The sequence below is a fragment of the Tilletiopsis washingtonensis genome (assembly GCF_003144115.1).
Source record: "Tilletiopsis washingtonensis strain MCA 4186 unplaced genomic scaffold FA09scaffold_1, whole genome shotgun sequence".
Lineage (NCBI taxonomy): Eukaryota > Fungi > Basidiomycota > Exobasidiomycetes > Entylomatales > Tilletiopsis > Tilletiopsis washingtonensis.
The window spans coordinates 380,247-405,132 of record NW_020311998.1 but is presented as its reverse complement, the minus strand read 5'-3'; the positions used below and the strand labels follow the sequence as shown (position 1 = coordinate 405,132).

Here is a 24,886-nt window from a genome sequence, read left to right as displayed (position 1 = left end):
TCTGCTGGCGCGCCGCGTCGCAGAGACCCGAGTCCCGCTGCGGCTCCCCCAGAGCCTCGGAAGTCGTCTGGCTGGCCTGGCGCGTGCGCCGTGCTTCCTGACCACAGCCTCGCGTCACCGTCGCCTTCTCGCTCCAGCTCGACGTCTAGGCCCGCCTCCGCTGAGCCCACCATGTCCGACGCCACTGCCCGGGCGCAGGCATATGCCGCCGCACAGGTAAGCCTGCACGGCACAGTCCGCCGCCTCGCCGCGGCTTACTGACGCTTGCGACTAGGCGGAGCATCTCGCCGCCGCGCCCTTTGCGCCGGCGCTGCCCGTCGCCGTCATGCCGTACCTCGCCGGCATCCTGCTGGCGCTTGCCTTTCTGCTCTCCTTTTACTTCACGACGTGAGTGCTGCTTGCGAGAGAGAGCTGAGGAAGCTCCACGAGCGCTCCGTGCGCGTGGCAGCACGTGCAGCGCTGGCCGGGCGACGAGACGCCGGCGTCCCGCTCACGCCGCCAACACTTGCCGCACAGCCTGCCAAAAGGCCGCATCGCGCTCACCGAGATCGTCACCGCCGGCGGCGCATCGCTGTGCATCGGCTTCGGCATTGTCGCGCTCTTCACGACTGTCGGCGTGCACGTCTAGAGGTAGGACAGGCGGGCGAGGGGCGACGGTAATGGGCATTCGTGACGCGACGTCTAGGTGTGATAAATGAGGGGCTGGAGCGTGGTATATAAGTGAGTGATGGGGAGGAAATTGGCAGGCAGTGGCGCTTCAGAGGGCATCCGCAACGGTCTCTTCGTCTGCCGTGTCCGCTGGGAGTTGCCCCGGGATGCAGCCGTTTCTTCCGGGGTCTACAGCATTGAGGATGCTGTCGATCGCTATGTCGCCCACGTCCGGGTCTTCGTGGCTTGGCGGCTTCTTGGCCCGCTTCGCGGCCGAGGTGCGCGGTGCAGCCGGGGCACGCGGTGCAGTCGAGCCACGCGGAGCCGCACGCCCCGGCTTGCTCGGCTTGCTCTTGATCTCCTCGTAGATGGCGCGCGCCGTGAGGGCGTAGCGCAGGCCGCCGGCGCCGCTCGAGCCGCTCGTGTTGCGCGGCTCGACGGCGTGGTCGTAGTGGGATTGCACGTTGTGCCCGTCCTGGATGCACACGCTGCCGTGGCGCAGCGGGAGGGAGATGACGGTGCGGTCGTGCGCGAGCATGCGCGAGTCGCCGTCGGCGGCATCGGCGGCGGCGGCGTTCTTGTGCGTGAAGCGCGCCTTGAGGCGGAACTTCATCGTCGCTGCCACGCCAAGCGAGAGCGACGCCACGACGGGCCCGAGCCCGGGCTCGCCGTCGTCGTGGAAGTTCATGCGCTGCGACTCGACGTACTTGACGGGGTAGATCTCGTTCATCTCCTTGCTCAGCTCGATGCCGGCCTCGGCCACGCGCTTGCGGATCAGCGCCATGCCGAGCTGCACGCCGCGCGGCGCCTCGTGCAGCGGCGTCGTCTCGATCTTGACGGCGTGCTTGTACGCGACGCCGTAGTTGCACGTGAACTGCTGGCTGAGCAGCACGCCCTTCATCTCATGGCACGCCAGCGGGTGCCGGCGGAAGCGCGTGACGTGCTGCCACGTCGCGGGCTCCGAGATCGCGCCGTCGCCGAGCGGCAGCTGCATGTAGCGGAAGATCTCGTCTGCCTCGCTGTCGCGTCCGCTCTCCGTCTCGATGACGTGCAGCCGGCCCCAGCTGTTGGGGAACGTGTACGTGGCGATGCGCATGCCGTCGACGGTGCGCAGCTGGATCGTGATGCCGGAGCGGCCGTGGATGACGGCGTCCTCGAGCTGCGGCATCTGAGCTGTCGGCTGCGGCGGGTCCAACAGCGCCGGCTGCACCACGAGCTTCCTGCCGCACCGCGCGTTCTGACACGTGTAGGCGCCCGCAAGCTGGCGGCACGAGAGGCGCCCGCACGCCACGCAGTGCCAGCCGCGCATGTCGTTGGCGGTCTGCACATCGACCTGTGCGGCAGGCTGGGCCGGCGCGAGCTTGAACGGCAAGTCGGCGGCGCTGTCGCCGTGCGGCTGGCGAAGACGCGAGCGCAGGAACGTCTCGTGGAAGACGAGCTCCTGCACGGCACGCTGGCCTCGTGGCAAGCCCTGAGACAGCTGCGTCAGCAGGAGGAAGCGGCTGAGATGCGCATGCGACGCACCGCCCAGAAAAGCCGACAGTTCTCGCGCAGGCAGCTCCAGGCGTTGCTGAACACCTGCGGCGAGCCCTGCTTGCAGAGCGAGCACACGGCGCTCGTCTTGCATGGCTTGCACGGCCCGACGTCGACGGCGGTGAGCGTGCTGTGCGTCCGGCGGCGATTCGGGTCGGCGAAGCGCTGTCGCTTTTGCTCGAGCGTCAAGGGATCGGGCGCGCGCGGGCCAGGCAAGCTGAACGCCGACGAGCCCGCGACCGCCCACGGGGAGGAGCCCGCAAACGTCGAGGAAGAGGCGCTCGTCGGCGTGCCCTCGTCGTCGGAGCACATGTCGAAGACGCGGTCCTCTCGCTTGAACTTCTTGCGGACGTGAGCGTCGCTCGCGGATGGCTGCGCTTGCGTGCCGTTCGCCCTCTGCTCCTCCCACCACGGCGGCCCCTGCGCTGCGACCCACTCGAAGCGGAACTTCCAGCGTACGTTGCCGGCCTCCTCGCCGTCGCCTCCTTCGCGTTCTTGCCACACGTCTGTGATGTAGTACCTGGCCAAAAGGAGCTTCAGCCGGCCGTCAACGAGGCCGGGCGCACGGAGCTCACCAGCCGAGCACGGCAAACGCGCCCTGGAACGTGAATGGCAGCAGCGCATACTCGTCGCTCGTGAGCAGCACGAGCGGCGTGCCGTTGCGGTGCGACTGCACGAGCGCCGTGACCTTGGGGTCCGTCTCCTTCTGGTCGCCGCGCAGGCCAAAGTTCTTCTGCAGCGAGGCGGCCTGGTGCTTCTTGGGCACTTCGCCCGGCTCCTCGTCGTCCGCCTGCTCCACCTCGCCGCCGGACTTGCCGCCGCTGTGGGCGTGGTCAGTCAAGCAGCCGCAGCACTAGGACGCATCGAACGCACCCGTGCGAGATGATGACGCGCCCGTTGTCCGCCCAGCAGTCGCGCAGGCTGGGAAAGCCGCCGAGCAGGTAGCCATACGGCGTCGAGTCACGCGTGGCCACGTGCGGCTGCTCGCGCGCCTCCTTGAGCAGGCGGCTCGCGCCGTGCACGCCCGCGCCCTGCGTGTAGCAGCCGGACTGGAAGGCGCGGAACCACGGCAGCGACTCGCAGAGCTCCTGGCGACTGTCGCTCCAGATCGGCGCCTTCTTGTACGGCTTGCCCGAGGGAGCAGAGATGAACTCGCTCTCTACCGAGCAGGACGCCGTGCGTGTCGGCGGGAGCGAGGCAGGCGAGACGTGGCTGGAGCGAGCGACGCCGCTCGAGGAGGAGCTGGACGCGCTCATGCTGCGTGCGGGCGAGGCTGCTGGCGAAGGCGTCGTCTGGCGCGACTCGAGGTGCGCCTCCTCCTCTGCGGCGTCGGCCCACAGGAGCGCGTGAGCGCCGAGCGGCCAGCGGAGAGCAGGCTGTGCTGCTGGCGGAGCGGGTGGTGGTGGTGTCGCAGCGCTCTCTGCCTCGTCGTCGCCGTCGCACGACGACGAGTAGTCGACGAGCGGCCGCCGGACGCCGACTGCGCTGCTGGTGCTCTGCTGCGCCGGCGCCTGTGCTACCTGCGCCTTTGCTGTGCTGCAGTCCGACGTCGACGCCTTGCTGCTCTCGCTCTCGCTCCTCGCCTTGACGGTCGGGAGGCAAGCCTCAGCGCCGCTGCCGTTGGGCCGCATCGGGCCGCCGCTCGCGACTCCGCGGGCTCGGGCCGCTGCGCCTCTCCTGCGGCCGGGCTGCTCCATGGCGCCTCGAGGTGTTGGAGCGGAGCACAGCACCAGCGCCGGCGCTGCACTCGAGTCTCCCATCAGAAGGAAGCACCACTCAATCTGGCCCAGTGGACATCACATTGCCGCCCCCTGAGGCCGGCTGAGGGGCGCGTCGAGGAGACAGGGAGAGGCACAGCGTGGGAGCAAGTGTTGGTTGCGCACGTGACGGCCTCACCCCGCGCCGCACCGACGCGCCGAGGCGGGCGAGCGGCCTGCTGCGACATTGCAACTGGCCGCGCCTCTGAATTGGCAATGTTGAGCCGAATCGAGACGCCCCGTGCCAGCTGGCCAGAAGTGGGCCTGTAGCGGGCGATGGTCGGCCCTGTCGCAGCGAGAGGCGGGGTGCAGCGGCGGGTGCACGCAGCCACGCGTCTAGCTCCACGCTGACGCGCGCGGCGGCGCGCCGAGAAATACACGGCCGGCCGCGGCGGCGAGGGCGAGAACTTGAAGCGGGCCGGCAGCGGCGTGTTCCTCTCTCTCTCCCTCTGCCCTCATCCTCCACGCCCACGCCAGCGGCACCCCACAACAAACACTCGCGCCACACCGCACAGCTCAGCGCAGCCTCCCTTTTCTCTAGCCCGCCATGGCGTCCCGGCGCGCCGAGCGCCGCTTCCACGAGGCGGGCGTCGGCTCGCGCACCGGCATGCGTGCGCCGAGCATGGGCGCCGACCTCGACGACTTCCTCAGCGCCGGCAAGCGTGCGCTCGACGAGCATGTGCGCAGCGAGGAGGAGGAGGACAGCGAGGATGAGGAGGACGAGGAGGAGTACGATGAGGAGGACGATGCGGGCGGACGCTCGCGCCGCAGTGTCGCCTCGCGCCGCAGCGTCGCAAACGGCAGCTCGTCGCGCCGCGGACAGAGCAGCATGATGGACATCCAGCAGAGTGAGTGCGGCGTGAGGCCGACTAACGCGAAGCTGCGGCAGTGGCGCAGCTGCGGCAGTGTCAAGTCTTGTCGGTGCGAGACGAGCCGCTTCTGCGCCCGGCGTGCGGTAGCTCCACACACTGGCAGGGCGGTGCTGAACGCAGCCTCTCCACCGCAGGCTCGCCGCCATCGCCGCGCTCGGCTTACCGCCGCTCCATTGCGCACTCGCGCGCATCCGATGCCGGCTCGGTGATCGACTACGACTCGCCACGCCAGTCCTCGTCGCGCACGGCCGGGCGTGCCTCCAAGGTCGCCTCATCCTCGCGAGCCTACGACGACTCTCCGGAGGACGACGACGAGCCGCTGGACTTTGGCGACCACCCCTCCTTTGACCTCAGCGCCATGGCCGGTGATGACGACGCGGCCGCGGCGCCTTCAGACGCCGGCTCGGCAGACGAGACGATGCGGCTCCCGCGAGCGCCCGCTGCAGGCTTGGCCGCTCGGCGTGCGGCGCAGGAGCGGACACAGCTGGGCCACCGCAGCGTGCGCGAGGCGAGCACTGAGTCTGCGGCGGAGCTCAGCGGCGAGCTGCTCGAGGAGATCATCGAGCCGGACGTGGGCGAGGAGGCGCTCGAGTACACGTCGGCGGGCCAGTGGGATGTGCACGAGGCGCGCAAGGGCTCGTCCGTCTCGCCCGTCAAGGGCAAGACGAGCAAGAAGGCCGCAGCGGTGGGCGACGAGACCGACGCGCCAGCCCGTCCGCGCGCCCGGCCAAAGGCCGGCAAGAGCGCTGCGAAGGCCAGCAGCAGCGCGCCCGCCAAGGCTCGCGCGCCAGCAAAGGGCAAGAAGCGCGCCGTCGAGGAGTCGGACTCGTCCGGCTCAGAGTACGATGCCGCGCCACCGCTGCGCGTCGAGAAGCGCACCGTGCAGCGCACCAAGGCCACGGGCGGCAAGCGCGGCCCGACGAGCGTGGTGCAGCAGCAGGTGGTGGAGCGCATCCCCTCCGCCTACCACCGCGGCACGAGCGAGGAGAGCGAGGGCGGCGTGCGCCGCAGCGGGCGCTACCGCTACCAGCCGCTCGAGTACTGGCGCGGCGAGCGTGCGCGCTTCGGGCGGCCCTCGATGCCGGCGGTGCGCGAGCACGCCGAGGACGAGGAGCCCATCGACGGCGATGCGTTCGAGCGCCTGCCGGGCAAGAGCTACGGCGCGCCGCCCGTGCCCGTGCTCAAGGAGATTGTGCGCATCCCGCGCGCCGAGGGCGAGGGCACGTTTGCCGGCATGAAGCGCCCGCGTGCCAAGTCGGCCGTGCCGGCGGGCGGCAACAAGCCCGTCGTCAAGCGGCGCAAGGCGGGCTCGGTGGATGAGGAGGTCGAGTTTGAACTCGACCCCACGGCGCCAACGGTGCACCCCGAGGACGGCTGGGACAAGGACACGGAGCCGCACGGCCTCGTGTGGGACGTCGATGCGGAGAGCGAGGTGTCACGACGTAAGTGTCGGCCCTTGTGCCTGCTTCTCTCCCTCGCTGACAGGGTCTGCTCCAGGCATCGTCTGCACCTCGTCGCAGGTGCGCCCGCGCACGGCCTTCAACAACAGCTTCGCCTTCGAAAAGGTCTTTGGCGTCGATGAGTTCATGGCCGCCGGCGTGCTCGACATTCCCGTCGGCGGCTCAAAGCCGACGAAGCCGACCAAGGACAACAACTACGTGCGTGTCTGCTTTGTCAGAGGGGCTGACGCCGTGCTGACACGAGCTCTGCGCCACAGGTCTTCGTCGTCATTGAGGGCGCAGTCCGCGCACGCGTGCATCGCACGAACTTCCACCTGGCGCCCGGCGGCATCTTTCTCGTTCCCAAAGGTGCGCGCTGCTTCGCTCTCTAGGGCCCTCTATCGCTTCGCTGACTAAGTTTGTGCGCACAGGCAACACGTACAGCCTCGAGAACATCTGCCAGCGGCCGTGCCGCATCTTCTTCAGCCAGGCGCGCAACACTGCTGCGCTCGCGCCGGCTGCTGAGGCACACACCGGCTGAGCGCAGCCAGCGTGCCTGTGCGCCCGCTTTCTGTCTCCCTCTTCCCCCTCTGCTCCCGTCTTTCGTCACCTCTGGACGCGCTGACCATATATCCCATGCTCCACTGAGCGCGCAATGCACCCATGCGCCATCTCGCCCCTCACGCTCAGCCCTAGCAGTCCAAGTTGGCGCAGGCAGGACGTCTATAATTCGTTGGCCTGCCTCGGCCGCCCGTCGGCTCCCGGGCCGACGCGCTCGCTGATGCGCTGCGACACGCCCTCGATGATCATCCACGTGAGACCATGCGAGATCTGGGAGTGCGCGAGTCAGCGCAAGCAGCGCGGCAACATGAAGGGACACTCACGAAGCTGCGCACGGCACTGACGCCGAGTCCGCGGTACAGCCGCAGGAAGCGCGCCACCGCCGAGTCCGAGGCGCCGTCTTTTGGCGGACGCGCACGCATCAGGTGCTTGAAGAGCTGCGAGGCTGAGATGAGCACGCGCGCCGGCGATGCAGTGGAAGGAGACGTGCTCACCTGCGTGCCACTCATCTGCGGATGTTGGCCGCTCAGCGCGCGCTGCTGCACGTTGGTCTTGAGCAGGTCGACGGGGTAGACGAGCAGCCACGAGGCGATGCCCGCCGCTGTGCGCGCAAACAGTAGCGTCAGCTCTGACTATGCTGGGCTGCATCGAGACACGTGCTCACTAGAACCCGAGAGGAAAGAGACGACCGGTCCCGGCAGCCCGAAGAGCTGCGCCGAGCCATTCCGCCCGCCGGTGCCCGTCGAGTAGCGGCCCACGAGCGCGCGCGTCGTGTCGTAGAAGCCAAAGTAGAGCGCTGATGCAGGGTGTCAGCCAAGCGCAAGCATGCACATGCTGTTGGACGCACCAGTGCCGATGGTGTCGCGGCAGATGTGCAGCGGAAAGCCGAGGTAGAAGCCGCGCGGCCCGCCGTGATGCCGCCAGATGTCGAGCGCGGCCTGGTAGCCCGAGCGCGCGACGTAGCGCGAGCCGACCTTGGAGACGAGGCCGCGCTGCACGGCGGTGAGGTACTCGAGCTGGCGCTGCACCTTGACGAGCTCAAAGGGCGCCGAGCCGCAGCTGTGCGCGCGCTTGAGTCAGCTTCGCGCGATCCCTGTCTGGCGACGTGGTGCGCACCTGATGAGCATGCCGCTCGTCGCGCCGCCCGTCATGCCGCTCGCGGCCGTGTGCAGCAAGCTCTGGTCGGTGAAGATGCCGCGCGTGTGCAGGGCATCCTTGGTGCCCACGTAGATGCTGAACGAGCTCGTGCGCACGAAGGAGATCGTGATCAGGGGGATCCACACGCCTGCGCAGAAGAGATCAGCCGTGCGGGCGCCTGCTGAACAGCATCCACACGCACCGCGGAAGAAGCCCTTCATGCCCTCCTCGCGCATCACTGCTTTCCCGCATGCCCAGATGCTCGGATAGTATTTGACTTGCAAGCGTGACTTGAGCGAGTCGAACTGCGAGGAGCGTGAGCTGCTGCGGATCAGTGTTAGAGGCAAGTCCACGCACAGGAAATGATGCGGCGGTGGAGACAAGCGAGGCGCTGCCGGCGGAGAAGACTGTGCGGTAGTCTGGCGGAGCAAGTCGGACAGTCAGCGATCGCTCACAGGTCGGCATAGCAAGCAGTGGAAGAGGTGCGTCAGGCAGCTCGACGCCTCATCAGCGCTGCGGACCAGCACGCAGATGCTCGCGCAGAGCATCTGCAGCGATGTCGTAGCCAGTACCGCGGCCTTCTCGCACTGCAACTTGCGTCCGCAGCCATGGCCCCTTCACTCGATATCCCAGACGAGGTGCACTCACTCCACAGCATCTCGTCCACCTCGGCGCGGCTCATGCGCTTGCCGCCGATCCACGACGACGTGCGCCCGATGAACGAGTCATCGTCGGGCGAGACGAGCTTCGGCAGGGCGGAAAGCAGCGGGATCTCCGAGCTGTTGCTGCCGCCCGCCGAAGAGCTGCTCGGTCCCGCAGCTGCGGCGCTAGAGCCGGCGGACCAGCTCGAGGCGCTGCTGCCGCTGCCGCTGGCGAGGCTGGAGACGCCGTCGGCCAGGCCGGCCGAGCCCGGGAAGGTCATGCGGCCAGACGAGGCGCGTGCAGCTGCGTGCTGCACGGGCGCGCTGGCGGTGAGCGATGCGAGGAGCCTCTATGCGAGCGCGGTGCAGCGTCTAGAATGCAGGCGGCCGGCGACCGGCGACAGGGAGAAGCGCGTACGAGGAGGTGCTGGAGCGAGGAGACTCGGGGAGACGACTGCGAGGTGCTGCTGGGACGGCGTGGCTCTATCGTGCAGTGACTGCTGAGTGTATGCGTGGGACCAACAGGGTCAGACGAGCGCCGCTTGTCCCGGACCCGAAGAGACGGCGCCGGCCGCAACGAGGACAGACTGCTGCACACGGAAGTGCGAGACCGCAGAGGCGGCGAGAGAGACGGGCGCGCTGGCAGCACGACTGGAGGCGAGACACGGAGGCGGGAGCAGCAGAGGCAGGTGGAGACGGCGGCGAGAGCGAAGGTCGCGCGCGCGGCCGCGCTTGCTGCTCGCTGCTCGCGCCGCGCCCGGCGCGGCGCATGAGGCGGAGCTGCATGACGCGCGCCGCGGAGCGACATCGTCGGGTACTGCTGACCCAGCCGAAGCCCAAACCCGCTCCTCGCTGCTTGCTGGGCCGCAGGGAGTGGACCCCAGCTCAAGCTTGGCAGTCTAGGTCGGCAAGTGAAGGCAAACCCGTGCAGGCAAGGCCGCAGCTGCGCTCGCTGCCGGGCGATGCTCGGCCGCCGACCATTCGATTTAGCAGATAGCGCGCGCGCCGCCGGGCGAGGCGGCGGGAAGCCCTTGGCGCGCCGCGGTGTTGTCAGCGCTGGCCGGCACGTGCAGCAGCGAGCGCGCGCATCCGGCGGGCGCACGGCGTTCGGCGGCCGAGTGCGCCGGGCGCGAAGCATCAGGTGGAGCAGCGGCGATGCTCCTCCACGCTGACGCAGCCGCGACGCTCATCCCGCACACTACCACCCTCGATGAACAGCAGCAGCAGCAACGGCGCAGGCAGTAGCGCCGCAGCGCCGCACGCCGACGCCGCCGCCGCCGCCGCGGCCGTGCGTGCCATCGCCTCGCTGGCGCCCGCCGCGCTGCCGCACCTCGTCGGCCACGCGCGCCTCGCGGCCACGCTGCACCAGGCCCTCGGCGCCCTGGCCACGCACGCGCTGCTCGCCGACGCCGCACTGGCCACACAGCACACCGCCGCAGTGCAGCCGCTCGTGGCGCTGCTGCGACGCACGCAGACGCAGGGCGACCCGAGCCTCGTGCGCGCGCTGCTGCCCGGCACGCCGCCGCTGCTCGCACTCGTCGTCGCCGCGCATGGCTCGGTGCGCCGGCCGCTGCTGCGCCGCCTGCTGCGCCACTCCGTCGAGGTACGGGAGGCCGACGAGCTGCTCGACGCCGCTGCACATGCACTGCAGGCTGCACTCGCTGAGGCAGCGCACGAACGCCCCACACACATCGCACGCGCAGCCCACGTCGTGGCGGCACTCTGTGCCGCACTGCCACTGCCGTCGCTCGAGGGTCATGCTTCGACGCTGGCACCGCTGCTCGAGCAGGCATACACTGCTGCCAAGGGCACGTCAGGCGCCGGAGTGCGCGCCCAGGCTCATCTCCTCGATGCAGCAGCGGATCTGCGCGCTGCGGGCGGTGCTGCGCCGAGCGGCGAGCTCGCCAAGGCCTGTAAAGCAGGCGCACGGCCCGAGGCATGGAAGGAGACGCTGCAGGCCGTGCGCTCCTCTGCTCAGAGCAGCGCTGCTGCAGCAGCAGCTGGGCCGAGCGAGGAGACACTCGACGCCCTCACCTCGCTGCTGCCGCATCTGCAGCGCGAGCCACTGCGCATGCGGCTCGCTGCGCCGCGCTACGCAGGCAAGGGCATCGAGGAGCTCACGTCGATGCTGCTCGACGAGGGCGACGACGAGCCTCCAGCACAGGATCTGCCGCCGCCGTCTCCGCCAGCGCCCGTAGCTCCTGCCCCAGCGCCGGCCGTCGACGAAGGCGCCTCCGCCAACCGTGCGCGCTTCAACTTCGACCCCGCTCGTCTCCGCTGGGCCGGACAGCGCAGCAGCAACGACGAAGGCCTCTCCTCTGAGCTCAAGCGGCTCACACTGGCGCGCGCTGAGGCGCCTGAGAGTGACGACGAGGACGACCTCGGCCGCGAGCTCGACGTCGGCTTCGAGGAGGAGCTGGAGGTCGAGGCGCCGCAGGATCGGCGGCACGGCATCTCCACGCTCGTCGGGCCACGCGGCGATGCACGCAGCTACGCAGCGGGCGCCGAGGACGTCAGCGACGACGAAGACGGCGCCTTGCGCTCAGCGCCCGGCACGCGCCCTGGCAGCACTGCGGCCAGTCGTGCCGCGACGCCTGATCCGCGCGCCCGCGTCGAGGAGATTCTGCGGCGCGCCTGGCTCGTCAACGGCGCGGGCGCCTTTGCGCGCGACGAGCGCGCGCGCAAGAGTGCTGTGCGCAAGGACATGCTGGCGCAGCTGGGCAGCGGCTGGGACAACGCGCTGGTGGAGGATTGGGCGGTCGTGTTTGAGCGCAACGTGAGTTGGCGCCACGCGGCGTCGTCTCCGCAGTTGCGGAGGGCTGACACACTCGCCTGTCGCAGCCGAAGCGCGATGCGATTCTCTCGCGCCTCGCCATGTCTGCTGCGCCTCAGCCCGCACGCGCTGCATCGCCGTCCGGCACGGACGAAGACGACGGCACGCCACGCTTCGGGCCCGACCGCGGACGCGGAGGCCGTCTGCCACGCGGGGGTGGACGCGGAGGCGGCGGCGGGCGCGGCGGCGGAGGGGGCGGTAGTGGTGGAGGGCGCGGAGGAGCACCCAGTGGCGGCAGAGGCGGCGGGCACAGTGGCAACGACCGGGCACGGAAAGCGAAGGAGAAGGCAGGCTCGGCATGGTCACGCGGCCATGATCGCAAGGCAGCGCGCGGTGCCGCGCCGTCTTAGACAAAATGAAGCATGACATGCGATTGTGTGAAGGGTGAATGCCGGCTTAGGGCGACGATGCATACTGCCGTGCGTGGTGCTGGGAAGAGGTCGACGAGCCAAGGGCCCACTTCGCAGCGTTGGCCTGATCATCACCGCGCCGAGCGCCGCCCGTGCTCCCTCGGTAGCCGCGCTCTGCGGCACGGTCAAACTCGCGCGCCTGCATGCGGCGTGCCCGGCCGTCGCGGATCGTCTCGAGGCAGAACTGGATGGCCTCCTCGTCGCGCAGCTTGTAGTCCTCGACGGCATGGTGGTGGCAGAAGGCCAGCGGGAAGCGGAACGAGAGCCAGAGGTAGAGGCAGAGCGTGCGATGCAGGCTCTCGAGCAGCATGAGCGTGTTGATGTTGATGTCGTCGGCGCTGGCGTAGCTCGCCAGGCTCTTGAGCTTGCTGATCGGCGTGCCGCGCGCCACGGCCTGCGCCTTGCGCTCCTCGGCGCCGCGCCGCACCTGCTCGATCTCCTCGAGCGCCTCGAGCATGCCCAGGTCCCTCACCACCTCTTCGAAGCGCACGAGCTCGCCGCGCGCATACGCACGCACGGCGTTGTACATCGACGCCGTCACGCGCTCGTCGCGCGTGTTGACCGGCGCATTAGAGAACTTCTGGCGCTCGGAGAAGGGCAGGTGCGCTTGCCGCGCTGCGGCCTCAACAAGCGGCGAGATCTGCGCGGCCTGGTTGAACTGGCTCAGGAAGTACGAGCGGTGGTCCACGCGCGTGATTGCTTGTGTGGCCTCCAGCACTGCGCTCAGGGTCGGCGCTTTGCCGTAGTCGAGCGTTGCGCTGACAGGCTCGACCTGCGTCTCGCCGGCTTCCTCCTCGGCAGCCGCGTCGTCGGCCTCATCCTGCTTGCGCTGCTTGCTCGCTGGCTTCGGCTTGTCGTCGACTGGCTTGTACGAGCTCGCACTCATCAGCGTGCCGAGCTCCGGCATCGCCTCTGGACGCGGCTGAAGCGCAGCCTGCTCGATGGGCACCAGCGGCGACTCGAGTGCCTGGCGCAGAACCGGCAGATCTTGGGGATCCATCGTCGTGACGCTGCCGCGGTTGGCGTCTGCCGCCTCTCCCGCCTTGCCTGTGCCGTAGCGCCCGGCACGTCCGGCGATTTGCTTGATCTGCGAGGCGGACATGAAGACTTGCTCCTTTCCGTTCCACTTGTGGAGCGACTCGAAGACGACGCGCTTAATTTTTCTGTGGGCCGCTGTAGGAGTCAGCTCTGCAGCGATGGACGTGAAGGTCGGCATACGCACAGATTCAGGCCCATGCCGATGGCATCGCTCGCCACCATCACATCCACGCCGCTCTGCGGATCGTTGAACATCTTGGCCTGCTCGCTCTTCGTCTCTGGCGGCAGTGCGCCGTACGCAAGCGCGCACTTGAGGCCCGTTGCCTCTTCGATCTTCTCCTTGAGCTTGAAGATGCCCGAGCGGCTGAAGCTGACTACGCAGTCGCCAGGGCGGACGTTGCGGATGCCGCCGAGCGTCTTTTCCTCGACCACGAGCGGCGTCAGGCGCTTGTACTCGTGCACGTGCACCACATCGCCGCACGCCTCAGCCATGCGGCGGATGAGCGGCACGACGCTGGCTTCGCCGCACAGATGCAGCTCCTTGGCCGCCAGACCGAGCACCGCCTGAGTCCAGGCGTAGCCGCGGTCCTTGTCCGCAATCATCTGGATCTCGTCCACGACGGCAATGTCGTACGAGATGTTGGTGGCCAGCATCTCGACAGTGCATGCGGTGAGGCCGCACGCGAGCTGCAGCTGCCGCTCTTCGCCCGTGAGCAAGCTGCAGGCGCGAGGCGCAATGTCGGCAGAGACGGCGCCGGCATTGATGCGCTCCCACACCTCGTGCGCCAACAGACGCAGCGGACCAGCGTAGATGCCGTTGCGCGCCTTGCACAGGGCCACGAGCGCGCCATACGTCTTGCCACTGTTCGTCGGCCCGACGTGCAGGTGGATGTGACGAGTGAGCGAGCGCGCAGTCGGGTAGTCGAGCGCCGGGTTCCGCAGGTCCATCAGCCTCGTCACCTCGGCCAGCTGTTGTGCGACCGCGCGAGCAGATGCGGCGATCTCTGCCTGGCCGGATGTGGCAAGCGCATTGAGCTGTGCAATGAGGTGCTGCACGAGCGAGGCATTGGCTATGCGCGCAATGCCTTGCTCCGCCTCGGCAGTGTGTGCTGCCTGCAGCTCGGCGATGGACCAGCCTTCTTGTGCCTCCAAGTCGCCCTCCAGGTGCAAGGCGAGCGCCTTGCGGATCAAGGGCTGCACCTCCTCCGCCCACCGATCGATGAGCAGCCCGACGATCTCGGCGTCGCCATCTTCGGTCACCGCCTCGTCAGCAACGAGTGCCCGCGGTCCTTCGCCACGCAGACCAAGCGCAACGAACATGTGTCGCAGCGCCGTGTCTTTGCGCATGTCGGTGATCTGGTCCAGCGCCTCCTGTGCGGCCTTCTCGGGCGTGATCTTCGACGTGGGTCCGAACGCCGGCGCCGCCGAGGGGCGTGCAAAATACGCTCCTGGCGCTCTGCCACCGCGTCCGCCACGCCCGCCGCCGCGAGCACCGCCGCGAGCGCCGCGATCGGAGCTGCCGCCGCGCTGGGATCTGCTGTCTCGCGAGCGGCTGCTGCTGCTCTGGAAGGCGCAGGCCGCCGAGGTGTGCATCGCGCGGCTGGCGCTCGAGCTGGCCTCGCAGCTCAGCACGGCATGGCGCAGCTGGACGGCCCGCAGCGGCGTGGCCAGAGGAGATGCCGCGAATGCACTGCTGTGCAGCTGGCGTCTGGCTGCTTGTTGCGACACCCGCGACGGACCGGCATGTGCTGCGCTCTCGTGTGCGGCGGGTGCGGCGCTGAGGTGGAGCAGCGGCGAGGCGGGCAGTGGCGGGCGCACGGCCGCGCGCTGCGCTGCGCGCCGCGCGACGGCGGAAAGGGCGGGATGTGCGGACATGGCCGCGTGGAGAGATGTGCGGCGCCGGAAAGGAGTGATGGTGGCAGGAAGGACGAGAGCGTCGTCGCTGTCAGCAGCGCTCGAAGAGTGGCATGCGCCTCCCGCACGAGATCCAGACGTGCGGCGCCGGCCAATTTTTTGCGTGCTGCTCCCACGCTTTGCTCAACCACCTCGCCCGACACACCGGACACTCGATGCGCACACAGCGATGCGGCAACTGGTGCCAGCTGTTCACTCTGATATTTGTCTATTTGCTTGCTCTATCATCTAGTGCTGCGTGGCCGGGACGACTCGCGCCGAGGCTCGCTCAGGTCTTGATGCCGCCGCACGCGCCCTCGATGTCTCCGTACTGATCGACCCGCACGTCAGCTCGGGGTCTGGCTGCATACAGAGGAGACGCTCACCTGCTCCATCCTCTCTGCGACGAACGCCTTGTATTGCTCCATCGGGCAGCTCTTGCCCGGGCCACTCTGGCAGTGCTCGAGGTGCTGCACGGCGCCTGTATGCCATGCGTGTCAGCTGCGGCAGCAACGACAATGAGGAGACGACTGACCATTGATGACGACGCGGATGTAGTCCGAGCCCTCGGAGCCGGCATCGCACGTCAGACGTTCGATGCCGACGTGGCCCAGGAAGGGCAGCACGTGGCTCGTCTTCCACACGCGGTCGGCCGGGTTGTGGTCCAGCGGCAGGTCGTACTGCGCCGTCTGGTTCATCAGGCCCAGCGCGGTGATCACCACCGGCGGCTCCTCTGTACCAGCGAGTCAGCGATGCACAGAGGGTAGAAAGGAGAAGCGCACGCACCGCGATGAGTGAAGTACGGCAGCAGGAACTGCGTGTGCGTCGCGTTCGGCGGGATCGGCGCCGGCTCGTCGCCGCTCTGCAGGTGCGGGTGCTTGCCAGTGGTCGCGGCCTCGAGGTTGTGCAGGCTGGTGTTGAGCCCTAGCAAGATGAGGTGTCAGTCTCGCATTGAGAAACGGGTCAGTTGCGCCGCTCACATGGCATGCCGAGGTACGGCGCCATCGGGCTCTTGTAGCCAACGAAGTGGTGATATTTCTGCGGCAGAGGTCAGCCTCACGTCGCTTTCACGCTCTCAGCCTGCTCACGATGTCGTTCCAGTACTGCAAGCTCGCGGTCAGCTTCGAAGCTCAGCGTCCATCTCCGCTACACTCACGCCAAAGTCGCGGAAGTCGTCGGGCTGCAGCACGCTGCAGAACTCCGTCTTGCCGACGCCCTTGATGACCGACTCGTATCCGCAGAGCATCGCCAGCGCAATCACATCGTTGAGCTCCCAGGGGAACTCGGGCGCCATGTCACGCAGCGCCGCCAGCGGCCGCGGGCCGAACGTCTCGAGCCACTGCTGCGCCTCGGGCTTTCCAGGCTCCTTGCTGAAGCCCTTGCAGACCTTGTGCGGCGTGAGACTCGCGCCCCAGTCAGGGTTCTGCAGCACGTGTCAGCGTGTGACGAGGGAAAGGGGAACAAAGCCGACGCACCTTGTTTGGAACCTTCACGAGCGTGAGGAACTTGACACAGCATGTCAGCTTGCAGTCTGAAGCGCCACGAACGGCCGGCTCACCTTGCCGTCGCCCTCGCCATCGTCTCCGCGCTGCCACTCTGGGAACGCGCCACGGATCCACGCTTTGGATGTCTCGATGTCGCGCTCTGACGAGGCCGTCCAGACCTTGAACGGCGTCTTGACCTTGCCGGCCAGCGCCTCCTTGCCGCCGGGGCGGCCGAGCTCCATCGGCGGGAAGAGGTGCGGGTGCAGCTTGCGCAGGCGGCGGCCCTGCACTGTGGCGTCGTGCGCGCCCGGCTGCGTCAGCTGCTCCAGGTTGTCATTGTTGATGGGGCTCTGCCACTCGCGCAGGAACGCCAGGCGCCCACTCTCGGGCAGGGCGGCGCCGGCGGCCCGGTGTGCATCGAGGCGCTGCACGAACGGCTCCATGTAGTCCTCCCACTCATCGTCGTTGGCCACAATGCTGCTGTGCCGGATGAGCAGCGCCATGGCGAGCGAGCGGCAGCCCTTCGGCGGGCTGATGTTGGCGCCGGGCGCATCGTGGTCTGCGGGTGCTGTGTGAGCAGCTGTGCAGCCTCTGGGCACACCTGTGAAGCATCACGACGGAAATGTGGGGGCCTCTCTCGTGCCGGCCCGGATCCTCCACATGGCCGTGTGCTGCGAGATGCGGCCGTCTCCGCCTGGCTGCAGCGTCTGCCGCCCTCTCCGCCACATGTAAAATTATCTTCCCGCTCCAACACCCGCTCCCGGCACTCACAGGGCGCGATGCCGCTCATGTGCTCGAGCGGGTTGAACTTGACGCCGTGCATCGGCGGCGCCTGCAGCACCTGCTGGCGCAGCGGCGACGGCGCAACGCCGGGCACGCCGGCCGTGAGGGCCGCTGCGGCGAGCAGAGCGGCGGAGCAGAGACGCATGGTGAGTGAGGAGGTGGTGGTCTGAGAGGAAGAGAGGTGCGAAATTAGTCGGCGCCGGGCAGCGGACCCTGCAACAGGAGGCGCATCTCGCTCCGCCCTGCAGGATGAGCGCATCATCAAGCCACGCTTTTTCGGCGCGTGGGAGCAAGCCGCGCCTCTGCTGCTCGCCTCGCTGGCTGCCCCTCCTTCGGCTCGGTCCATGCGCTCGAATGCAGCTGGCTTCACAGGCAGATCGAGGTGCAGTTATTGACACGTAGAGCATGGCCGTGCACAGCTCGAGCGCCACTGCCGCGTTTCGCTCGAGAGTCACGCGAGCAAAGGCCTGACAGCTCGAAGCGCGATCTCGGAGCTGACATCTGGGCATCAGTCGCGCAGCCAGACCCATAGCACACTCGCGCCGACCGGCTACTCTAGCAAATGATCATTGACGTGACATGCGGCGCCCGCCCTCTCGCGCTCAGAAGTGGATCGCCTTGCCGCCCGTGCTCGCGGCGAGGGCAGCCTCCTTGAAGGCCTCCGACAGCGTCGCTGTGGGATGAAGGCGTCAGCGAGGGGAACACGCAGCCGCTGCACGCGCCACTCACGGTGTGCGTGGCACGTCCGTGCGACATCCTCGGCGCTGGCCGAGTACTCCATGGCAAGCACGCCGCTGGCAATCATCTCGCCGGCGTTGGGGCCGATGATGTGGATGCCGAGGATCTTGTCCGTCTCCTCCTCGACGATGAACTTGACGAAGCCTTCCGAGTCGGCGTTGGTCTTGGCGCGCGAGTTGGCGAGGAAGGGGAAGTTGCCGAGGCGGTACTTGACGCCCTCGTCCTTGAGCTCCTGCTCGTTCTTGCCCACCCACGCCACCTCGGGGTGCGTGTACACGACGGCGGGGATGCAGCCGTAGTTGACGTGCCCGTGGCCCGACTTGATGATCTCGACGGCCGCAATGCCCTCCTCCTCGGCCTTGTGTGCCAGCATCGGGCCGAACGTGGCGTCGCCGATGCACTTGACGCCCTTGCACGACGTGTTGTACTGGTCGTCGACGACGACGCGGCCGCGGTTGTCCACCTCGATGCCCACGGCCTCGAGGTTGAGGCCGCGCGTCACGGGCCGCCGGCCAATGGCCACGAGCACGACGTCAGACTCGAGCTGTGGAAGCAAGTTAGTGGGCAGCCCATACAGCGCATGCGCGCACACGCACCTGCTCCTCCTTGCCGCCCTTGGCCGCCTCGACGTTCAGCGCCACGGTCTCGCCCTTCTTCTCCGCGCCGATGACCTTGGTGTTGAGCTTGAACTTGATGCCCTGCTTCTGCAGGATGGACTGGAACTTCTTGCTGCAGCCGGGCGTCAGCGCCGCGCCTGCGTCAGAAGCGTGCGACCTGCACTCACGCAACCTCGGCGTCAATGCCGGCGCCGCCAATCGCACCCAGGAACTCCACGACCGTCACCTCGGCACCGAGGCGGCTCCACACCGAGGCCATCTCGAGGCCAATCACGCCACCGCCGATGACCGTCATCTTCTTGGGCACCTGCTGCAGCTCGAGCGCGCCCGTCGACGAGACGATCTGCTTCTCGTCGATCTCGATGCCCGGGAACGGCGTCACCTCGGAGCCCGTGGCGATGATGATGTTCTTGCCCTCGATGCGCGTCTCGCCGCCGTCGTTGAGCTGCACGCTGATAGCGCCGGGCTCGGCAAAGGCGCCGTGGCCCTTGATGTAGTCGACCTTGTTCTTCTTGAAGAGGCCCTCGATGCCCTTGGTGAGCGCCGTGACGCTGCCGTTCTTGGCCTTGAGCATGGCGCCGAGGTCGACGGTGACGTTCTCGGCGATGATGCCGCGGCTCTTGAAGTCGTGCTTGGCCTGGTGGTAGAGGTGCGAGTTGTTGAGCATGGCCTTGCTCGGGATGCAGCCGACGTTGAGGCAGGTGCCGCCGAGGGCGCCGCGCTTCTCAATGCACGCCGTCTGTGGGGGAGGTGTGAGCTTGTGGGCCAAGACGGGGGCGTGGCGCGGGCGGTGCAGAAGCTGCGGTTACGCCGCATCGCCATCGCTGCGCTGCGCTACAGCGTCTGTCGCTGCTCACCTTCAGGCCGAGCTGGGCGGCCTTGATGGCGGCCACGTAGCCGCCCGGGCCACCGCCGACAACGACGACGTCGTAGGGCTCGGCGGCCGAGGCGAGGCCGCGGCGGGCGATGCGCGGCGCACCGACGACTGTGGGCAGCGTCATGGGCTGGAAGGCCTGCGCGGGTGTCAGCTCGGCGCTGCGACACGGCGCTCCCCACGCAGCACGCACCCGGGGCGCAGCACGGCGCGTCGCGAGACCGGCAAGCATGGCGGGCAGAGACGGGCGGGGTGGAGGAGGAGGCTGAGCGGGCGCTGGGCGCGAGATGCAGCAGCTGCAGTGGATGCGGCTGGCGTGTGGAGCTGCGAGGGTGGCGGCGAGGTGGTGGAGCTGTGCGAGGATGGACGAGGAGCAAGTCAGAGTGCTGCGCCTGACCCAACGCGAGCATGCTTCTTGGCTGGCTCCCGGCCGCACCCTTGCCGCGCTTGCGCCGTGCGCCGCGGCGCCGGCGGCCACCGAGCAACTTCTCCCAGCGCAGGCGGCCTGCCTGCGCCCGCCAGCGCCGCGCCGCCCCAGCAAATGTCAGGCACCCGCGCGGCACAGGGCCGGCGCGCCACCAGCGGAGTCAGCGGCGCGCCGCCCGAGACGGACCGAGGATCCGACGCCCGCACGTGATGCAGCTGCTCCCACGCCGCGAGCCGTGGCGGCGCGCCCGTGCGCCGCTCAGGGGGCCGCTGCCGCTGCCGGCACCTCGGCATCTCGCAGGCGCCAGCGCTTCCTTCCCGGCCACAGCATCTCGTCGGCGAGCGAGGAGAGCGTCGCAAGAACAAGCACGGCTCCCGTCACCCATCGCTTAAGCTATTGCTCTCGCACTGGCCCCGTCATGGCGGACACGGCGGCGCACTCGCCGCGCACGGGCGAGCATGAGGGCATCGTCGCGGCCCTCGAGGCGCTCGTCAGCAACACCGCAAAGGGCAAGCACCATGGCGACGGTGAGCGCAGCACATTGTCATGACTCAAGGCCGTATATTGACTTGTATCAGACGAGCGGCTCGGCATGAGCGCGGCCGGCAACCCGTACACACCGGCGCCGGTTGCCAAGCAGCACCATCATCACTGGTGGAGCAAGGTCAGCATCGCTGCGCTGCCGCACTGCACGCATCTGACCTGTCTCCAGGTCGCCGCAGTGGAGGGGCTCTCGCAGTCCCGCCTCGACGATCTCTTCGCTGACCATCATCTCGGCAACTACACCGCGATCCGAGGCTCGGAGCAGCGCATCTTTGAGTCGATGCCCGTGGCTGTTCGGATCGGCATGCAGTTCGTCTGGCTCGTGAGGCGAGGCTGACTGCTAGCTGACGCGCTTCTCCCAGCCTGCTCTTCTTCAGCTCGAAGAAGACGAGTCTGCTGCGCTACTCGAGCGTGGAGGATGTGCTCGAGAAGATGAGCATCAAGCAGGGCAAGCTGTACGACGACGCCAGCGATCCTGCCGCCGTGAGTGTGCCGTCGCCCACGCCTGACTCGCTCCGGCTGAGATCCAGTATTAGGTGCTGGAGCACATCAAGAGCTTCATCGAAACGTACCAGATCGACACGAGCGAGCTGCTCGAGCCCGACCCGATCAAGTACCCGTCGATGAATGAGTTCTTCTTCCGCAAGATCCGTCCCGACGCGCGTCCACTGGCCGAGCAGGGCAACGCAGCCGTCGTGTCGAGCGCGGCAGACTGCCGGCTGACGGTGTTCGACGACGTCGAGGCGGCGACGCGCGTGTGGATCAAGGGCAAGCACTTCAGCATCCGGCACCTGCTTGGCGACACCAGCCTGGCGGACCGCTGCTTTCCGCCCGGCAGCTCGCTGGCCATCTTCAGACTCGCACCGGCAGACTAGTGAGCGTGGCAGGACAGCATATCGGAGCAGTGCTGATGCCCGTCCAGCCACCGCTTCCACCATCCCGTGGGACCCGCCGTCTGCGGACCGACGCGCCACGAGGCCGGAGAGTACTGTGAGTGCTGTGATGTGCATAGGAGAGATCGCTGCTTACGCAGTCGTGCCGCAGACACGGTCAATCGTGCGTACCTTGCGACGCAGCCTCTGCCCGATGCTGACTGGCGCCACAGCACAAGCCGTGAACGCAGACTTTGATGTGTTCACATGTGCGTGTTGTGGATGTGTCAGGTGGCGCACAACTGACTACCTCTCGCAGGCAACCGGTCGGTGCTGGCGGCCCCGACCACTTGTTGCCCGTCACTGATGCCTCTCGCAGACGCGACGTGCTCAACTTGACCTGGACGCCCCGTGCCGGCGTCGACGTGCCCGTGGCGTTCGTCGCCATTGGCGCGCTGCTCGTGGGCTCGATCGGCTGGAGCAAGGCGAGCCAGGGCTCGAGCGTGGCGCGCGGCGAGGAGGCTGGCTGGTTTGCATACGGGTGAGCGGCCACGGTGGCAGTCACGGCGAACACGGGGCGGAGGCATGTCCGTGCCCCCGCGGCATGCTCTCCGCGCGGCGTGCGAGCGGCTCCTCCGGCCAAGCTGTGCTGACCCCCTGACTTCGCATCTAGCGGCTCGACCTGCATCGCCGTCTTCCCGCCCGCGGCCAAGGTCACCTGGGACGCAGACCTGCGCGCCAACTCGCTCGCTGGCGTGAGTAGATGCCTCGCTGCCTGAGCGTCTTTGATCTCGCTGAGAGGCCTTGCTCTTCAGGTCGAGACGATGGTGCGCGTGGGCGACCGCATTGGCATCAGCGAGGCGTAGCTGCGCCCGCGGACGTCGAGGCTTGGCCTCGGACGACTCGAGCGGTCTCGAAGCGCCGCTGTGTCCTGCACATACGGACGGACAGGCCCTGCTCATTGGCGCTGGCCGCGCTCTGGCCCCTACCTTATATCCTCTCTTGCCCGATCTATCTTTATCCGCTGTCTGCTTGTCTTCGTGCACGTCTGGGGCCCCGCAGCATCTGCAGCTGCGGAAGCAGGCGGCAGGAGTGCAGGAACGTGGAAGAGAGGCAATGGCGACCCGGTCCACCACCCCGCGTCCTCCATCGGCCCTCCGCCCGCGGCCAGCCGTCCTTTCGCTCGGCCGCGCGCAAGCTCGGAGCCGGCGGAGCGGGCGGCGGGCGGCAGCGGCCCGCCAAGCGAGGCGTGTCAAGGGGCGGCGGCACTTGACGAGTGTCGGCGGACACGCGCGCCGCGGCTCCACTCCACCGCAGCGCGGCCGGCGGCTCGGGCTTGCAGCGCAGCCTTCCCGCCTCACGCCCGCGACGTCATCTGCATCTCTGCACCTCGCCAGAGCGCATCCGCGTGGCCGTTGCTTGCGCTAGCAGGTGGCTCAGGGCGCAGCTGCAGAGCCCCACCGGCAAGGATGGAGCTGCGGCGTGCAGCTGCACCAGAGCGGCAGCATCTGCGACAGCACCTCAGCGCAGCTGTGGTGCGGCAGCGAGGGGTCGGGCGACCCGAGGGATGCTCCGGCCCAACTCGCCAAGCTGCGCCGCGGCTCGGGCGAGAGGCGCTTCTGATGTCAGTCTCGCCTGACCGCCCCCGCACTGCTGCGTCCCACCACCACGCTCCTCCAAGATGAGCACCACCGAAAAGCCCACTGTGCGCGACAGCAGCAGCGTCAGCGACGGCGCCGCCGCGTCGAAGCCGCAAGTCGCACCTGCCTCGCCGGCCGGCTCGACGCTGGCGCCCTCGCGTCACGACCCGCGTGCACGGCGGTGGATGCTCTTCTCCGGCCCGCGCAGCGATGCGCGGCGAGAGCGCTACCGGCATGAGGTGCTTGATGTGGCTGACGGGGCGCGCAAGACAAAGCGCCTCGATGGCGAGAAGGGCGCGCTGCCCGACGGCGCGCCGTCTGCGCAGGCCGAGTCGACGGGCCTGGAGCGCACGATGGGGTGGAAGGGCTGTGCGTGGAACAGCTGTGCCTACTCGATTGCGCTGGGCATCTTGAGCCTGGTGAGTGAAGCGCCACCAGTTTCGGAAGCGCAGCCGCTCATCGTAGACGCTAGCCATCGGTGTGCGCCACGCTTGGCGTCGCTCCGTTCGTCATTCTCGCCTGCGTCTTTGCGGCTCTCACATACTACACGGGTGAGCCTGGCACCTGGCCACGACGCTGGAAGAGTGCTGACGCGCTAGCCCAGGCATGTCGTACCACCGCCTGCAGCAAAGGTACCCCGGCATCCACTCTCTGGAGGACGCCGGCGACCTGCTCTTCGGCCGCGTCGGCGCCTTTGTGCTCGGCTGGACGCAGGTCATCTTCAGTGCGTGCTCTGCATGGCGATCCCGCTGCATTCACTGAGCGGCCGCTTTGCCAGGTGTCTTCCTGCAGGGCAACCACGTGCTGCTCGGCGCCAAGGCCTTCAATGCGCTGGGCTGGCGTGCGCCGCAAACCTGCGCCATCGCCCTCTACGTCGTCTTCGCCATCATCTCGTTCCTCTTCTCGCTGCCTCGATCGTACAAGCTCTTCTCGTGGCTTGCCGTCGTGCGTGACTTCTCCATCATGCAGCGTCGTCAGAGACTGACGACTCTGTGTAGTTCTCCGTCATCTCGATTCTCGTCTCGGTGCTCATCGTTCTGATCGCCTCCGGCGTCACTGGGCCAGCAGACGGCACCGTGGTGCAGCCGATCTCCGCAGCAGCTCAGCCGGGCTTCCTCGATGCTTGCCTGGCGATCACGAACCTGTTCGTCTCGTTCGGCTCGTCGCCCTCCTACCTGCCGCTCATGGCGGAGATGCACGATCCCAAGCACGGCTTCCCGCGAGCGCTCAGGACGCTGGTCATCTTCCAGCTGGTGCTCTACTGCGTGAATGGCACCGCTTCTTCTTCGTGTGCCTGCTCTGACCCACCATGCCACTCTTCCTCAACTTAGGTGGTCGGAGGCGTGGTCTACCGTAACCTCGGCCCGGATGTTGCATCTCCGAGCATTGCAGCGCTCCAGCCGATCTACCAGAAGGCAGCGTACGGTGCGTAGCGCACAGGGAGCGAGGCCACGGCTGCTTTGCTGACCTGTCTACCCCACAGGCACCGGCCTCGGCACGATTCTGCTGGCCGGCTGCGAGAGCGCACAGGTGTCGGGCAAGGTGCTCTACGTCAAGCTCTTCCGCATGCGCCCCTCACTCTTCAAGACGAAGGCGTGGGGCTGGGCCATCTGGACGGCCATCAATGCCGTGACATGGGTCCTGGCCGCCATCCTGGCCATGATCCTGCCGTTCTTCAGCTCATTTTTGGGCGTTGAAGGTGAGCAAGTGGAGAGATGTGGGGGTGGATGGCAGCACGACTGGACAGCGTCTTGACCCGCATTACAATCGACGAACCTCGCTGACCCCACACACTCTCAGCCTCCGCCTTCTGGTCCGCCTTCCTCGCCGCCGCCGCCGCCTTCTCCGTGTACTGCGCGCTCGAGGAGCGCAAGCACGGCGAGATCACTCCGGCGCGCTGTGCCGTCATGCTGGCGGCTGCAGCGGCTGTGCTCTGCGTCACGACGTTCATCGCCATCACGGGCATGTGGGCGTCGGCAGTCAGCATCCGCGACTCGTATGCGCAGGGCATCGTCGGCCGGCCGTTCTCGTGCGCGATCACGGACGCCTGAGACGGGTCACTAGAATGGAACATGTGCACTATCTGTAGACCAGAGCGCATGAACACGAGCCCGGCCACAGCGCCCGTCACCTCAGTGTGAATGAC

The 24,886-nt window shown here is 68.0% G+C and overlaps 10 protein-coding genes across 10 annotated transcripts; 4 read left to right on the top strand and 6 right to left on the bottom strand.

Moving 5' to 3' along the window:
- Positions 1–171: 171 nt before the first annotated feature.
- On the top strand, positions 172–628 carry FA09DRAFT_335829 (hypothetical protein; the record flags this gene model as incomplete). The annotated part of the gene is made up of 3 exons (XM_025743803.1): positions 172–216; positions 275–387; positions 517–628. The coding sequence occupies 3 exons, from the start codon at positions 172–174 to the stop codon at positions 626–628; spliced, it is 270 nt and encodes an 89-aa protein (XP_025601477.1).
- Positions 304–3,920, bottom strand: FA09DRAFT_357795 (hypothetical protein). Its single transcript, XM_025744873.1, has 4 exons — positions 3,055–3,920; positions 2,757–3,002; positions 2,173–2,701; positions 304–2,119 (listed from the first exon to the last, which is right to left on the bottom strand). Exons 1-4 carry the CDS (start codon positions 3,876–3,878, stop codon positions 758–760), a joined length of 2,961 nt encoding a protein of 986 aa, XP_025601476.1. The 5' UTR covers positions 3,879–3,920; the 3' UTR covers positions 304–757.
- Positions 3,921–4,370: 450 nt separating this feature from the next.
- Positions 4,371–4,913, bottom strand: FA09DRAFT_5486 (hypothetical protein). Its single transcript, XM_025745714.1, has one exon. It carries the CDS (start codon positions 4,776–4,778, stop codon positions 4,476–4,478), a length of 303 nt encoding a protein of 100 aa, XP_025601475.1. The 5' UTR covers positions 4,779–4,913; the 3' UTR covers positions 4,371–4,475.
- Position 4,914: 1 nt separating this feature from the next.
- FA09DRAFT_5500 (hypothetical protein) lies at positions 4,915–6,943 on the top strand. Its single transcript, XM_025745715.1, has 4 exons — positions 4,915–6,252; positions 6,308–6,468; positions 6,528–6,618; positions 6,681–6,943. The coding sequence occupies exons 1-4, from the start codon at positions 5,169–5,171 to the stop codon at positions 6,788–6,790; spliced, it is 1,446 nt and encodes a 481-aa protein (XP_025601474.1). The 5' UTR covers positions 4,915–5,168; the 3' UTR covers positions 6,791–6,943.
- FA09DRAFT_327153 (mitochondrial carrier) lies at positions 6,869–9,300 on the bottom strand. The gene is made up of 9 exons (XM_025741292.1): positions 8,596–9,300; positions 8,305–8,366; positions 8,150–8,252; positions 7,927–8,095; positions 7,658–7,869; positions 7,475–7,606; positions 7,305–7,411; positions 7,134–7,247; positions 6,869–7,080 (listed from the first exon to the last, which is right to left on the bottom strand). The coding sequence occupies exons 1-9, from the start codon at positions 8,867–8,869 to the stop codon at positions 6,973–6,975; spliced, it is 1,281 nt and encodes a 426-aa protein (XP_025601473.1). The 5' UTR covers positions 8,870–9,300; the 3' UTR covers positions 6,869–6,972.
- A 2,517-nt stretch (positions 9,301–11,817) lies between these two features.
- On the bottom strand, positions 11,818–14,462 carry FA09DRAFT_335824 (hypothetical protein; the record flags this gene model as incomplete). Its single annotated transcript, XM_025743802.1, has 2 exons — positions 11,818–12,994; positions 13,054–14,462. The coding sequence occupies 2 exons, from the start codon at positions 14,460–14,462 to the stop codon at positions 11,818–11,820; spliced, it is 2,586 nt and encodes an 861-aa protein (XP_025601472.1).
- A 514-nt stretch (positions 14,463–14,976) lies between these two features.
- Positions 14,977–17,179, bottom strand: FA09DRAFT_327150 (phosphoglycerate mutase-like protein). The gene is made up of 10 exons (XM_025741291.1): positions 17,018–17,179; positions 16,321–16,805; positions 16,238–16,267; positions 15,919–16,185; positions 15,851–15,865; positions 15,743–15,800; positions 15,549–15,686; positions 15,298–15,495; positions 15,149–15,243; positions 14,977–15,093 (listed from the first exon to the last, which is right to left on the bottom strand). Exons 1-10 carry the CDS (start codon positions 17,172–17,174, stop codon positions 15,052–15,054), a joined length of 1,485 nt encoding a protein of 494 aa, XP_025601471.1. The 5' UTR covers positions 17,175–17,179; the 3' UTR covers positions 14,977–15,051.
- Positions 17,180–17,631: 452 nt separating this feature from the next.
- FA09DRAFT_324084 (dihydrolipoyl dehydrogenase) lies at positions 17,632–19,490 on the bottom strand (the record flags this gene model as incomplete). The annotated part of the gene is made up of 6 exons (XM_025741116.1): positions 17,632–17,702; positions 17,759–18,311; positions 18,364–18,496; positions 18,552–19,183; positions 19,242–19,397; positions 19,452–19,490. The coding sequence occupies 6 exons, from the start codon at positions 19,488–19,490 to the stop codon at positions 17,632–17,634; spliced, it is 1,584 nt and encodes a 527-aa protein (XP_025601470.1).
- Positions 19,491–20,103: 613 nt separating this feature from the next.
- On the top strand, positions 20,104–22,153 carry FA09DRAFT_357788 (hypothetical protein; the record flags this gene model as incomplete). The annotated part of the gene is made up of 12 exons (XM_025744872.1): positions 20,104–20,212; positions 20,264–20,349; positions 20,398–20,537; positions 20,591–20,711; positions 20,765–21,102; positions 21,151–21,218; positions 21,273–21,284; positions 21,334–21,369; positions 21,420–21,426; positions 21,480–21,641; positions 21,774–21,855; positions 21,916–22,153. The coding sequence occupies 12 exons, from the start codon at positions 20,104–20,106 to the stop codon at positions 21,964–21,966; spliced, it is 1,212 nt and encodes a 403-aa protein (XP_025601469.1). The 3' UTR covers positions 21,967–22,153.
- A 772-nt stretch (positions 22,154–22,925) lies between these two features.
- Positions 22,926–24,791, top strand: FA09DRAFT_292701 (hypothetical protein; the record flags this gene model as incomplete). The annotated part of the gene is made up of 8 exons (XM_025740018.1): positions 22,926–23,159; positions 23,213–23,291; positions 23,345–23,464; positions 23,519–23,685; positions 23,739–24,005; positions 24,072–24,165; positions 24,224–24,439; positions 24,541–24,791. 8 exons carry the CDS (start codon positions 22,926–22,928, stop codon positions 24,789–24,791), a joined length of 1,428 nt encoding a protein of 475 aa, XP_025601468.1.
- Between the last annotated feature and the right edge of the window lie 95 nt (positions 24,792–24,886).